The 15,750-nt window shown below is 32.6% G+C and overlaps 1 protein-coding gene across 15 annotated transcripts in view; it reads right to left on the bottom strand.

Moving 5' to 3' along the window:
- ZMYND11 (zinc finger MYND-type containing 11) overlaps positions 1–15,750 on the bottom strand; it is a 143,963-nt gene that overhangs the window by 42,730 nt on the left and 85,483 nt on the right. For 10 of the 15 annotated variants that reach the window (XM_045820053.1, XM_045820051.1, XM_045820050.1 and 7 more), the window contains 3 exons: positions 11,001–11,160; positions 3,823–3,867; positions 1,014–1,175 (listed from right to left, as the gene is read on the bottom strand). In XM_045820053.1, the coding sequence (XP_045676009.1) occupies positions 1,014–1,175; positions 3,823–3,867; positions 11,001–11,160 (367 nt within the window). Of the gene's footprint in view, positions 1–1,013; positions 1,176–3,822; positions 3,868–11,000; positions 11,161–15,567; positions 15,676–15,750 lie in introns of all 15 variants that reach the window. The other 5 variants (XM_045820058.1, XM_045820059.1, XM_045820064.1 and 2 more) reach the window with 3 other exon arrangements.

The raw sequence follows: 15,750 nt of genomic DNA, 5'->3' as shown, positions 1-15,750 counted from the left end.
TCTTTTGTCTGCCTGTGAAATACACAACTATTCTGGTAGGGTGAAGTACACTTTAGTAATACAAAACCATAGGCACTAAGGGAAGACTAGAAATGTACACTGCATTTTGCTCATCATACTGGCAGAAAATGTTTGGCTGATTGAGAAGAAAAATTATGAAGACAAAACTTTTTTTGGAAGAATAAATGAATCTTTAAGTTACTCCAGTATTACAAAGTATATTTACAAACTGAACTCATTAGAAATCAGGTCAATTTGCATGGTTCCAAGTAAGTATATTCATTCAAGTACAAAATAAAAGAGGTTACAAACAAGTAATTCCCTGTTAATCACCACCACTGCCATATGTAATGTAGTATTTTGGTATCACACATCATTTGTATACACACACACACCACAAGCACATCCATGTATACTTTTCAATGGGGAAATAATATGAATGAAAATAATTATGGAAAGTACCTATTTTACCTACCAGCCTATTTCATTTTGCTTTACATTAGAATGCTTTATATACAACTGTTCCATCCCTCCACCCTCCAAATGAAATATAAGGAAAAAGACACTAACCCATGGTATGACAAAAATAAAGGCAATGTTACATGAATATAAAGGGAAAGTAGATACAGACATCTCCAACAATGCGCCTTTAGCTGTGTTTTTTGAGTAGCAGAGGACACACTGAACAGGCTTGGTATGAAAGAGTTTCTTGATCCCCAAAGGCTATTTACTGAAGCAGTCACACAATCCAGAGGCAAGTGTAAAGTAAGGGAAGAGAGGGTACTTTTATGTGATTACAACTTTCTAAAATCCATACCCTGAATATGTTATGTGTTCTGTGATATCCATTTATGAGTGCTCTATGTTCATATACCATCATTTCAGCAGATAACCCCCACCCTCCAGTATTTTATCCATCAACCTGGCACGACCACCTGGGGTATCTTTGTGCGGCTATTGTCAATGAACTCCAACCCTCTGACCAGCACATTAAAGCTCATATAGGTACTCACCCTGCAAACTGGGCACTGCCAGTGACTACTGCTGTCTCTAAGCCTGTACTCATCAGACAAACACTTGGAATGATACACACGAAAACACAGGTCACATATCAACACCTCTCCAGGCAAATGGCATTCAAAACAATACCAGTCATGATTTTCTGTTTCCCAGTCCTACAAAAAATACAAAATAATTTCGTATGACATTTTGTCAATATCTGCAATAACTAAGAACAAAATTGAAACTAAAGTCCATCAGAAGTTAAGCATTTTAAACAATTTTAGACATTTAATGTGTTAAAACAAGAGGGAAAATATCTAGAAATTTGCTTCTTTAAATTTTAAATTCTTTCCTAAACAATATTAATATTCAAAATAACTTAAGGTGATTTGATAGCAAAACCAGTCCAAAATGAAATAAGTCCAAAGCCAATCCCAGTTCTAATGATATCTTCCTTTTTCAAAAAGTATAATCTATAGAATAATTTCTTCAGTGAACTTAAAATCCCAAACATCTATACCTTAGTATTTCAAATAAACAAACCTCTGTTTTGTTCTGTTTTAAAAAATATATAAAAGAATTTAATTAGCACACTGTGGCAACAAAGAAAATAGTAATAAATGGTGATGCTCACTATTCTTATCTTCTCATCCATAGTATTGGATGCTTTACTGAAAATAACCATTAATCAGAATGTCCATGTTCTGATAGGTTGTCAAATTTTCAGGGTCTGTTGAATTTGGAAAAATAAATTGAAAATGTGAACTAAAGGTTTAATCACATTCTCCAAAGGACACTGCCATAAAAAAACAAAAAGGGAAGTAGGATCATTTTTTTTTTAGGGTTATTTTCTTGCTGAGACTATTCCTGGAAATAAAAGAACATAACTACAGGTATACAGGTTTTCTTCAATCTTTTTTTTTTTTGGTTACATTCTTTCTATCCAGCCAAAACCATTTAAAAAGGAAGATGTTGTAAGTTCTCTTAATTTAGAGTTCATTCTTCATTAATACCACGCTTAGCTTTTGTCAAAAAATACCCGGATTAAGAGTGATGAATTAATTCTCAGCTTTCTTTTGTAGATGTGGTTAACTAAGTGAACAACAGTTTAACCTATATTTAGCATAATCAAATTCACTACCAATGAAGGTCTTAAAATCCCAAACACAGGCTCTGCCATCATTTTTCTTTTTTTTTATAAATCACTGTCTACACTCTGTTTCTGAAGTTGAGCAGTGTTCTTGTTTTCTCTTAAGTCAATTTCTCCCCCCAATAAATGGGCTTCAATAGCACTTGTTTCTGTGACACCTTTGGCCGTTGAGATTGAAATGTATTAATTACTGCCTGACCAACATAACAAGGCTACTACCCAATCCTTCAGAAGGAAAGAGTTACTAATGTTCCAAAATTCACATTCAGAGAAATGGCTAGAGCACATTAGTAAATTCAGCAAAAATGTAAACTTTTTGGTTTGCTTTTAGTTCAGAAATTGTGGTCTTTACTGACCAAAGTATTAAAGAGAAACATAACATTTCTAGTTATTTGCTGCAGATATAAATACTATAATAAACTTACACTGGAGTAATTTTAGTCAGGGTGCTTAAAAAAATCTTAAGATACTGATTAGACATAAAATATTAATCTGTGCATGACCGTAAAAAAATCTACCTCACCAAGTTTCCCATAGAGGCACCAGAGACAAGTATGTGTGGTGCTTGGCTGTACTAAAACAGTCACTGTGTAACATTTCACAAAGTTTATTTATATGTAAGATGAATTTTAGCTGTTTTAATTTTTATATTGAAAATCATTGATAAATTATTTTCCTGTGGAGATAAATATTTTGTTCTATTCTGAAATAGCAGAACTCTTTCCAAGTGTAAAACAAAATTATTTCAGAATATTTTTTCAAAGTTATTCAGAAATATCTAAAGGATTTTGGTGGCTTATACTTGATTCATTATTAAAGAAACAAACTGCCAACTTTCATCATTTGAATTTTTACATTAATTCATCTTCCTGTGATTCACAAAACGTTCTAGGAAAACTAAGAGAAGGAAGTAAGAGTGTGATTTTGGTGCACACCTCTCCACATTACCTCCTCCCTTTTTCTATCCTTATTCTCTCCGACACACGCATAAAGCAAGATGCAAATGAAATCCTTCCTTATTGATGTCTCATGATAGACCTAGTTTTCATAACAATTATAGAAATGAAAATGTAATTCAAATGAAGTAAAAGCTGAGAAACATTTGGATGTATTGTTCACCTAATACACGTAACTAACCGTTCTCTGATCTAACAGAAAGTATGGGCAGGGAATGTATATGCTGTTCATTTTTTTAACTGTAACAATAACTGTTTAGAATATACAAAACATGCAAAGTCAAGTTAAAAGTTACTGAATTCTGAACCCAGGGCACTTTTCTGAGGTATAAATGATATAATTATGTCATTTGTAGGCAGAGTTCCCTACAATTTTTCTTTTAGTACATAGAATTTACAAAGTGTTTTGACTAATACTCAATAATGTATGCCCAAAATCCAAGCCTGCATTTTCCCTGAATTTCACCAGATGTCAGCAACTACTTTGATACAGCCTGATCAAAGCATAATATGTGAAATGTCACTTTAATACTTCAAGAAAATTTTTAAAAAGCAAACTTATTAGCACAAAATCCCAAACTAGAAGCAATGTAAAGATAGTATGGTTTCAATGAACAATTCTAACAAGTTAACTAAGCTAGGCTAAAGAAAGATAGAGATGTAACATTTTTAAGCATATTTAAAGTAAAATAACGTAGTGCAAAATCAGTTCACCTTGTTTGGGGTTGCTGTCCTGAAGAAAGGCTGCATACTGTAGGCCTTTCAAAATAAAAACAAAATAATCTTGGTCTCTCTACTATAACTTTGCTAAATATCAGGCAATACACACAGCTAAAGGGATTTCATATAGGGTCAAGCTGTTTATTACTTGCTATACAACTTGTATTATTTTGTGGATGATATCAATTGATAATCTATGAATGTGCTATTCATGAAAGAAAAGATAGTAGCATGCAAACTCAAGAGTCATTACTAGTTTAAGAGGAAAGAAATTTTTGATATTAACACAAAAGCTATTAATAGACATAGAGAAAATCTGTCTCTTCAGGAAGTCCTGTGCCATGAAAGCTATCATGATGTTACAAAAACATTTTACTAACAAATAAAAGCAATGCCATTATAAATTTCATTAAAGCCATGAATACATGTCTTTTTGATGAAGCTTCATTTTTTTTTAAGTCAGGACTGATGAATAAGAACATGGTAAACTCAATGCTTCACCAGGGATGTGAAATAGACACAGGCTGTCTTCAGAACCTACTAGAAAACATCCCACAACCTAAAGCAGCTTGCTGCCATATATCTCTGTCATTGTTCACAACATTTGGTTAAGATTCTGAAGCCAGACTGGCTCAATTTCCAGCTCTGGCAACTCATGGGCTCTGTCATCTAGGGCAGAATATTTAGCGTCTCTGTGTATCAGCTTAGTTATAGGTTTTTTGTAAGGGTCAATTGAGTTACTATGCTCAGTAAGCATTAGCTGGTGTCATTAAGATGATCTGTTTGCTATAGTCACAAATAGGAACCAACACATTACAAAAAGATGTGATACTTGTAATTATTCATGTGCAAAATTTCTTCAGCACTTTATAATGACAGCTGACACAATACTTCTGTAAACTAGATGGAGCAAGAAATATTGTTAAGTCAATTTACAGGTAACACTGGAGCAAGATGGTTTATGGGAGAACTATGTTTGGAAAAAGGGCCTCCTAAACTATAATTCACCCTCACTACATTCGAAAGAAAATATAACTTTTAAGGTGATTCTCTACATGCAAGGAGCAGATAAATCTTACATTATCAGATGTGTTTGATGTGCCATTTTAACATAAATGTTAAATTAATTCTCTACAATTCGAGGTTTAGTTTAATTCAGTTAATCACTGAAGAATTTAATGATTAAATATTTACAGTATTTTCAATATTAATTTTAAATAAAAATACTACAACATTGCTTAGTGAAACAGAATTTAAACAGAAAGAAAAAAACTCTCTCATTCACATACACACACACACAATCAATAAGCTGAAAAGAGTAAAACAGAACAGCATGACCCCCAAAATTCTACTGAATAAGGTGGATATTCTTTACCAAAGCAACAATAATTTCTAAGTACCAATACATTGAAGTTTGAATATACATAAAAATCACAACTGGTTTCTAATTAATTAATCACTAATACTTAATATTGTACTTTGTAAATAAACAATTATTTTTGTATCTGAGATAGGTATGAAACTTTGGAAGAAATGTGTAGTTCTGCACATAATTAACATAAATATAACAATATATATGTCACTTAAAAAAATCAAAGGTATCCGAGTAGCATGAATTTCTTCACTTAAGACATTGAAAACATGACTGTTTAATTTATGACAGCTGTAATTTATAACAAGGAAAATGCAAAGATCTAAACTTCATTATGCTATATTTATGAAGTGGGCTGGGAGAGTCAAGCTATTTTGAATTCAGCAGGCCTCTCAATATTTTTTCAAGAACAAAGCAAGAGGCATACTGTTTAATGGTGTGATTTCTGAAGAATAAGACATAAATCCAATCCTACCTCTTATCTAAAAGATGTGAGCTTAGTTAAATTTAAAGAGGGACATGAACCATAGTTTCTTTTTGATTGGTCATTCTGAATCAGGATAAGCAGATGACAACAGAGGAAAAGTGTCAACGAGGGGGGGACCCAAAAAAAACCAGAGTTATCTTTTGGAGGGTGAGTCCCTTGTAGTACAGGCTTCCCCTGATAGGTAACTGTTCTAGAAACCCATCTGTATCAGTGTACTAGCTGGCATCGTTGCAAGAGGCTGCATTCAGCTTTAGTGAGTTTTTTTGAAGACTCTTTCAGCACATTTGCCCATTTCATGATGGGTGATTTATGAGCACACCTGCCCACACCACACTGAGTGTTAAGCAGTTTCTGACAGTATGACCCCTGTGCCCCACCTTCCTTATTTACCCCATCTTCCTCTGAATGACTTTTTTGTTTCCCTGATGCCAAATAGTCCTCAAAGGGAAACATTTTTTGTCAATGTGGAGGAGGTGAAATAAAAATGTCAGAAACACAAAAAGGCATCAAAAATCAGCAAGTTCAAAAACTGTTTTGAGTAGTGGAAAAAAGTCTTGATAGGTGTAGTGCATGAAAAGGAGAGTACTTTGAAGGTGACTGAAATTTACACATGTAAGAATAACTACACAATTTTTATAAATAAATTCCAGGTTTTTTGGGGGTCCCCTCTCAAATATTTGCCTCTGTGTAAGTTAGGACTAAATCTATTTATCCCCAAAATAACATGTTATTTCCTTCAAGAAAGCATAAAGTATGTATTTTCATTAATTTTACTTCTTAAAAGGTGTCAAAACTTTAATGAAAAAAAAAAGGCGAGTTAATTCTACCATTTTATTTAGGCCTACTTTTAAAGTAGTATGAGGGACAAACTTGATTATATAAAAAGTAAATACTCAAACTGAAGCACGCCATAAGAGCTAAGACCTAAGCTCATGTTTGCAGTTGCTTTTGAAATATAAGCAACAAAACTGGTAGAAGACTTCTAACTGAAAATGCAACCTGTGGTTCCTACACTGATACATTATTTTTGAACTGGCATTAAGTATGAAAGAAGAAATGAGACCATGAGTCTGGATTTGACAGGTGAGTAAAGACAGAAGTTGTTCCATAGCAAACGTCATTTTTTTTTACACTTTGAAGTCATCCTCTACTCTGGTGACCAAATTATTTAATGCCAGGTCAAAAGTATCTATCAAGTAATAGGACAAAATCATAGCATTGTGCCAGGAACTTTGAACACAGTTGGAAGTCATCAAGTGGAAACACTAACTGTTTCAATATCAAAACACATATCTGACATGTCAAATTTATCCACAAATGATCCATAACTCAAGGTTACCTGTGAACCTATATTAAATACTTTTATAAGACCTTCCTATGTTTAGTGAGTCCTTTATGAGTTAAGAATTTAACTCACAAGAAATTAACTTGGGTTTATTAGAAGAGGAGTTACTAAACACGAAACTTAACTGAGCCCAAGAAATGGTAAAGTTCTGTCCAAAAAATACATTTTTCAAGCTGTTACAAAAGCTGTTATAAGGGCATTTAATACTGTAATCAAATGTGGATTGAATGTAGCCATTCATATGTATTTATTTCTTTAGATAAAGCAGGCAATGAAGCAATCTATCAGAACATGTATAATTCTTTTTTAAAAAAAATCAGAAGAAAAAGACCTTGATAGAACAAAACACTGAATCATCAGACATCACAAAGTTTTAGTCTGTAACCTGATCTGGTGGCCTTTTACCAATATAATTTCAAAAGCTATGAAAACCATCTGTAAAAAAATTACTTGGATCCTATTGGTGAGTATTAATAACATACAAATCTGAAAGTTTAAGATGACAACAGAAAATTTACAAGAGTTTCTCAGGTTCAGAAAGCTTGTCATTTTAAAAACTGGTTCGTACATATACTTTTGTTTGTTTATTGATTAATATTTATTAGGCAAACCATTTAAACTGAAGGGTGGCTTCATTTTTAATAATTACATTTTTCACTTTACTAGCTCCAGCAAGTGTAACTGAAGTATCACCATAAAGATGCTTTTCTACTGCTTAATTCTATGATAATTTTTCCATAGGAACTATCATTTCAATATGGCTCAAAATGGCAGTGGAAAATAGCATTTCAAACTGTCTAAAAGTCATTCCAGTTTAAAAGGGATCTCAGTACAATGAAGGCCACCAGGTCTGACTTACACAGATGCCTTCCTCATAGATTATATATAATTATATCCTGAAATATTAATAGAGTTAGGCTTATATCATTGCTGGATTAATAGAAATAATTTTTCTCAAAATATGCATATTTTTCAATTGAATCAAGTTTAAAAATATAAGCACTGTGGGGGAGGTAGCAGAGGTGGAATAAAAATGTGACACCAACAAACTCTTTGCTCAGCTATAGCTGAGTGGCATAAAGAAAACTGCACTCTTGCCTACCTTGTCTTTCTCATCATAATTGTGGAAGTGACAAGGAGAGTCCAACCTATTTACTAATACAAAGTTATTTCAGGGGATGTTACCTGTGGGACTTATCAAAAGAAATCAACATTTTCTACACCTCTGAGATACTGCCACCTATTTTTAGAGGCTATAGAAGGAAGAAAGGAAGTGCTCTACTACCCATTTTTCAAATGTCAGAATTTCCCTAGAAGAATACTTGTAACTTTAAATTAAATATTTAAAAATGAATAACCAAAAAATCTAATACCATTCCTTCCCAAGGCTATTTATCTATTTGACTCTTTTTGATACTGAGTCAGAAAGTTAACAAGATGAATAATATACATCTTTCAATTTAAGAACTCAAATTTTTAGAGGCAGCATATCATATACAAGGTAGAGAAACTACAAAGAAGGGTCCCAGACTCAATCACCAGCATGCAGGGCTGTCACTAGCCCACAGATTTCCTTTTGCAAATCAGAAAAGGTGACCCTTCCCTAAGACTGGTTTTGTTAGAATAAGACACTTTACTGCCATAAGCTAGAAAACTGATTAATAAGTATACAAGTATATAATGTCTCAGAACTGAATGGTACTTTCTACATTGTGTGGTTCACAACTGGCCCCATACATAGTGGCCAACATGCATGCACCACACAGTTACTAAACACAGAACTGGCAAGTGTGAGATGACTGTGCTGTACCGAGTACAACACAGGTGTCCTTCTAGAGTATTTTTGAGGCATGACAATTGTAGCACACGATAGTCCAAGTAGCCAGGTGGTATACCAGCCACAGTCATCAGATACACAAATAATTAATATAATTTTATAGTTACGCCTTAAATACAGATCCAGTGACTGTCTATTATACATATAAGACCTTACCTCTTTCTGCTATGTAATGTTGCCTCTGAATTTTAATAGCTGTATATTTTATAAACTAAGCACAATTTTACATACTCACTTGTACTTACATCATACATGTATACTTTGCATAAAAATGTGAATAAGGACCAACATGAATTAACAAAATCTGTATATTGCTTGTTTGATTTACATATAAGATTTCATCTAGAAAAAAGAAAAGGATGCTGCTATAAATATAGGCAGTAAGAACATGTAAAAATAAAAAATAGAATATATAACCTAAAGCAGTGGTGAACATAACTCATCAACTGCTTGTTGAATTAAACTTAACAAGAAAACTTCAAATCAAAGAGGAAAAATGCATGTGGAAAAGCATAAATCTAAAATGGAAAGAGAATTAAATCACTTTTGTGAAAAAATGTATGTGATGCACAAACCAAAACCCTGTGGATTAAGTTATGTTTACTACTGGTTAGTTACTATATAAATCTCAGAAATTATCAGGATTGCCTTCTGTATTAAATTTATAAATTTCCAAGTGTTTTGGGATTAGAAATGTTATATTATGTAGATTATTCTGAGTATAAACAGGCTATCAATTATCAATGGCCTTCCTTTTAACATCCAATGTAGACAGATATGATTATGTTTTGACACCCAGAATTTCTTTGTTGGCAACAAAGCTGTATTTTTCTGTATGAAAGTCAACAGAAAAATTATTATGATATATTTTTTACTTAGGTTTACATGAACACTTTTAGTGTAAAAATCAAACGATACCAGTGAAATTAAACATTTTTTCTTCTGTGTTTCATTTGTGCAAAATGTGAATTTTCTTTCCTGAAACTGTGAAGGCATAAACTGACAAAAACAGTGTTAACACTGAACAGGTTCTCTAAGTTTGTAACTGGTTTGTAGCTGCATCCTGTGGCCAAGCTCTCCACAGGGGACGTGCTATGAACTCACTGTACAAAGCTTACCATTTCAAGTCTGTTGCTGGCTCATCTACTGTAAAAGCAGAAAGTAAAACACTACTCAAAGGTTTTAGGAAATATTTCCACAAAGAATTAATTTTAAGATTTTGTGTTTTTTTTTGTAACTTTAGATTTCAGAGAATTCATGAGGAAATACTCTCAAAATATCTAACTACTAAACCTATTCCTTTTATAAACTAAAAAAACTAACATGTATTAAATATGAAACCTATCATCTTAAATGATGTTCCACTGTAAAGAGTAAGACTTTTTAATCAAGGTGTTAGAACTGTCAAAAACTAAAGAAATAGGAAGATGGAAATTTTACACATGAAAAAGTCTTTACGTAAGAAAAAACTGTACTTCTTACATAACCCTGAGTATAAAATTATATACTAAAAGAAACAGAAGATTAAAATATAACTTAAAAGAGAATTCAAAATAGTAAGAACTAGGTAAAAAATATAAAGAAAATTAACTTTATGATTTCTGTCCAAGTGCCACAAAACCCACTATAGTCACACTAATTAAAGAAGACACTAGTCAAGGATGTCTAACATTTGGAACCTTGCCCCCTGCACACCCTCCTGAAGCTTGGCTCTGGGCTCTGATATAATCCAACCTGAGTAAGGTATGTCCCTGAGAAGACTGTTCCTTTCAATTTGTTGAAAGAGCATCAACATTCTCCTGCACTGAAACTTGTTTACTAATATTTATTAAAGAAAACACTTAGAAATGCCATTAATTGTGTGTACATTAAAAGGGATCTTGCTTGTTTTGTTTGAATTTTTCAGATTCAAGGTAACCTACACAGAAGTAGGCTCCTTGTAAAAGTGAGGTTTCTTTTACTAAAGAAACAGGAAAGCACGTGTCCACCCCACCAATGTAGGTCCTTAATGTTAATGAAAAAGTTTTTCAGTGAAATATTACTAAACTTCTGAAAATGAATTTTTAAAGGTTGTATTTAATATTCAAAAAGTTAAAAGCTTCTCCAAATTTATCAAATAAAACATACTTACAATCTCATCTCCTGGCAACCAATATCCTTCTTGTTCAATACCAGCTTTTGAACCTTTGCAGCCCACAGTGAGAGTTTCAACAATAAGACCATCTTTGACAGCCAAGCTCAGCTGACGGGTGGTCTCTTTTGGATGCATACCGTGGACCCGAGACATGTACCTGAACACAGGAAAAAAAAACAACCTTAAAAATCCTTTAGTATTAAAACATAAAAATGAACAAAAATAAGAAAACAGATAATTTATTTTTCTTTTATTACGACTTGTACTTATGAGAGCCCTGTAGGAAGGAAAGAAAGAAGGGAATACTTTCTCAATTACTGTATTTTAAACCTCAATCCTATTATGTATGTTTAGAGTAATATTTGTTCAAAATAGTACCCAGCCAGCAAATATACACATAAATCAGATTATAGTTACACATTCCATTTAGTTTTAGTCTCTGCAGCAATTATCACTAACTTGTACTCTGTGGATTCTAGACTTAAAATTTTATAATATCCAGCCACAGAACTTTAGAATGCAAAGTGCTTTTATTCAAAACTTAGGAAATGTCACCAAAGAAAATATAGGAGTTATGTGAGTGGTTCTTACCATATAAAGAAAACAAGAATATTTGTGATTAATAAAGCAAAAACTGATTTTCAATAAATTATACTTTGGACTGGACCATTAAAGCACACAAGCTCTTCCTGGCTTACGGTTACATGGCATTTTTAAATGTAAAAAATATATTTCAAACATACCCTGTACCACACAGAATACTATCGGAGATTCCCTTGTAGTCACCAACTATACTAAACTCATGTTAACTTTTTGTCATATTTTCTTCATATCTTTTTTTTTGCTTTTTAAGGACTGGTGAATTTGTACCATTTTCCATTCCCCTCAAATCAAACCTTCTATCAGTAAGCTATTGGACATCCAGAGTCTGTTTGGATACCCAGAAACAAAAATGTATCATGAGGCCTGACTGGTATGGCTCAGTTGATTGGATGTTATCCTGCAAAGCGAAAGGTGCTGGTTAGATTCCTGACCAGGGCACATGTCCGAGATGCAGTTTCAGTCCTAGGTTGAGGTGCATATGAGAGGCAACAGATAAATGTTTCTCTCTTGTATTGATGTTTCTTTCCCTCTTCTCCCTCCCTTCCCTCTCTGTAAAAATAAATAAATAAAATCTTTTAAAAAGTGTTTTAAAAAAGACATGAGAGAAATCAGGCCAGCCCTAGACTCTCCAGAGAAACATTCTATGGTGGAAGATGAGGGGTCAATGCTTACCGTACTCACAGAAAATAAGTAAGACAAGAATGTATACCAATTTATCTGTCATTTAAGTATCAGCATTCAAAACAAATCCTTTGAAAAATGCAAGAACACATCACTGAAGAACCTTCTAAACTCAGAAGACAAATTTCAACAAAGAAAAGTAGTAAACCTTATGCAAAGGACTAATGGTGAGCCTTCTGTGTTTGCTGTTTCAGGAAGATAATAAAATGTCTAGTTTCTCTGCCAATGCATTAACTGAAGGGTTAAGAAGAAAGAGACACGGGGATTATGGTGAACCTAACACTGGCTCTGACAAAGCAGACTTGCAGTAATAACAAATAGGGGCGAAAGAGGATGTAGATAAGGTTAGTCCACACACACTGATTTTGTCACTTTTACTGACTAATAGTCTAAGGTGATAACTCATGTATATTTTGATATATAAAGGTCAATACTAACAAAAATAATCAACTGAAGTTTTGAATGTGGAGATGGAAGACAAAGCCAAAGTAAAAATGTACTAATATTCTCCCTGTTTACTGTAGCCACAAGACATTATCTTAGGAATTAGGTATACTATTTAAACTTGAGAAAGTACCCCTAGAAAACACGAACTTTTCAAATTATCTAAAGAAACTCATAAAGACACATTATGTAATAAAATAAAGACAAAAAACAAAAACAGGTAGTATATTAAATAATATAGAGGACCAAAACTTGGTAATTGTCTTCTTCATAAACACAAATTGGTTAAATTCAACAATTAAAGAGACAGACTGAATCACAAAGGAAAAAAAAGCACTATCTAGGAGAGACACACTTATAGTGACAGAAAGACTGAAAAGAATGGGCAAAGACATAGCACAAAAATACAATCTAAATGAAGTTGTGATCAACACTGCAACAGGGCAGAAATCATTTTTTGGAAAGGCAAAAAGGACACAGGCAGTTAATAAAACAAAAACTGTAAGAAATAAAGAGAATACTGACAGGAATACAGAATTATGAGACTTTAATTCCCTTCTCTCACTCCACAAAACCATCAAGCAAGCAAAATTAAGGACAAAGAAGATCTTCAATTAATTAAGTTTACTGATGAAATAAATCTAGGTGAATTTATTCTGAAACACAAAAACTACCTTCAATAGGTCCAAATAACAGTCATTAAAACTGAGCATAAAATCAGCCATAAAGACAACCTTAACAGACTTCAAAAGGGATATATATTTGCTAGTCACCATGAAATTAAATGACATTAATAACAAGACGAGAAAATTCTCATAAACCACTGAATCAAAACGATTTTCTAAAAATTGCAAAAAAATTATTAAGAAGCTAAAGCAGTATTAGTTAAAAAGCAAAAGTTATAGAATAATATTAATCCAAGAGCTCCTTCTTAAGGAAAATTAAGAAATGTCATTAGCTGATCTAATCAACAATGAAGAAGCACAAAAACATACAAAATAAGAAATGTCAACAGAGACAGAACCATATGTAAAAAAGAAAATTAAAATAGCCATAAGCAACTACTATGTTCATTTCCATACAGAAATGTATGAAAAACACTACAATTTTCTAGGCAAATATAAATGACCAAAACTTACCCACAGAAAAAATACAATTGTTAAAAAGGACAATGTTCAAAGAAAGAAGATGTTGAAAAAGAACTTCCCCCAAAACACAACATACGGATAAATTCATATGGTAATCCTAACAAACTTTTAATGACCAGATTAACTCCACTGTGATTTAAATTCTTCCAACACAGAGTAAAAAAGGAAAAGCAAGGGATCCAGCATAATAATGGTAACAACCCCCCCAAAAAGACATAGAAAAAGAATGTCCCATAGGAATACTGGTAAAAATACTAAATAAAATAGTCAAATATACAGTCTAATGTTAAATAGTAACCTACATTAATAAGTGTTAATAAATCTAAATATCAAAATAATATACCATAACCAAGTGTTTAGTTCCAAGATTTCTAGGAATACTTAATGTTAAGAAACCCAGAAATATAATTTATTAGATTCATAAATCAAAAGTGAGAAATCATTAAGAAGTCTGTACATGTTGAGAAGGTATTTAGTAAAATTCATTATCCAGCCCCTAACAAAATAGAAATGAGTAAATACTTCCTTAACCCAGTCAGAAAGATGTCTTTAACACTCTGTCAAAGATAACCAACATGGCTAAAACAGAGAAAGAAATGGAGTATAAAAGTTGGTTAGGAGTTAAAATGATTATTATTTGCAGATCACATATCAAGAAAACCAGTTGATGTACAATCATAAATAATCACATAATTTAATTACTTGTATAGGTACAAATTAATATACTAAAATTAACAGCCTTCATCTATACAAACCAAAAAAACTAGTGAGGAGGTTTAAAATAAGGCAAGATCACAAACAATTAGAAGAATTGTAAGAAAAATAAAATACCTAGTAAAAAACAGAAGAAATTACAAGATCTGTGTGAAAAGTCTGAAATTCTACTGATACTAAAGAAGATGAACAAATGGAAAGACATACCTGATATATCGATGAAAGATAACAAAATCCAAATTGCCTTTAAGATAATTTAATTACCACCATAAAGTAGGAAAGTGTATTCTAAATTTCTGTAGAAAATTCAGTAAGAACTTTCTTTAAGAGTTAATTCTTTAAGGAAAATTCTTTAAGAGTTAAATCACATTTGAAAACATTATAGTGCCAAAGTAATTAAAATACCATGGAACTAGTGCACAGAGAGCAGACTAATGGAACAAAACATAAAGTTCAGAAAGAGACTCAAATACACATTTAGATTATAGTAAAGACAGCATTTTAAACTAGCGGGTAAAAGACTGATTGATCAACTCATCTTACTGAGACCTTGGGCTTGCTAACTTAAAAAAAAGAGAGATGTAGTCCTATTCTAGTCTGTACCCACAAATAAATGCTAGAGAGATCAGAATATTAAAAACAAATCCAAAAAATTATTAGAAGGGAAAGACTGAAGAGTAATCATGGTGTGAGAAAACCTTCCCAAGTTTAAAACAAACGCCAAAGTGACATAAAAAAAGATTAAAAATTTACCACAAAATCAGCAATTTCTACGTAGCAAAAAAAACACAAGCAAAATTAAAATACAAATGATTAACTGGGAAATACACTTTTAAATACTCATTCAAGAATATGTTTATTGATTTAAGAGAGGAAGGAAGAGGAAAGAGAAGGAGGGTAAAGAGAGAGAGAGGGAGAGGAGGAGAAAAAAGAGACAGAAAAAGAAATGTCGACTGGTTACCTCCTATACACACCTCAACTGGGGACTGAACCCTCAACCTCTTGGTACACAGGATGATGCTCCCACCAACTGAGCCAACCAGTCAGGGCTGGGAAATATACTTTAATGTACAACAAAAGACCTAAGAAAAACCACAAAATAACATTTTGTTATCTGTCAGGTTCACAAAGACAAAACGTCTGACACACTGCACTGG

This window comes from Phyllostomus hastatus, unplaced genomic scaffold (genome assembly GCF_019186645.2).
Source record: "Phyllostomus hastatus isolate PE091 unplaced genomic scaffold, TTU_PhHast_1.1 phas_scaffold_39, whole genome shotgun sequence".
Classification (NCBI taxonomy): domain Eukaryota; kingdom Metazoa; phylum Chordata; class Mammalia; order Chiroptera; family Phyllostomidae; genus Phyllostomus; species Phyllostomus hastatus.
Note: the sequence above shows the minus strand (reverse complement) of the source record. Positions and strands in the feature narration are given on the sequence as shown.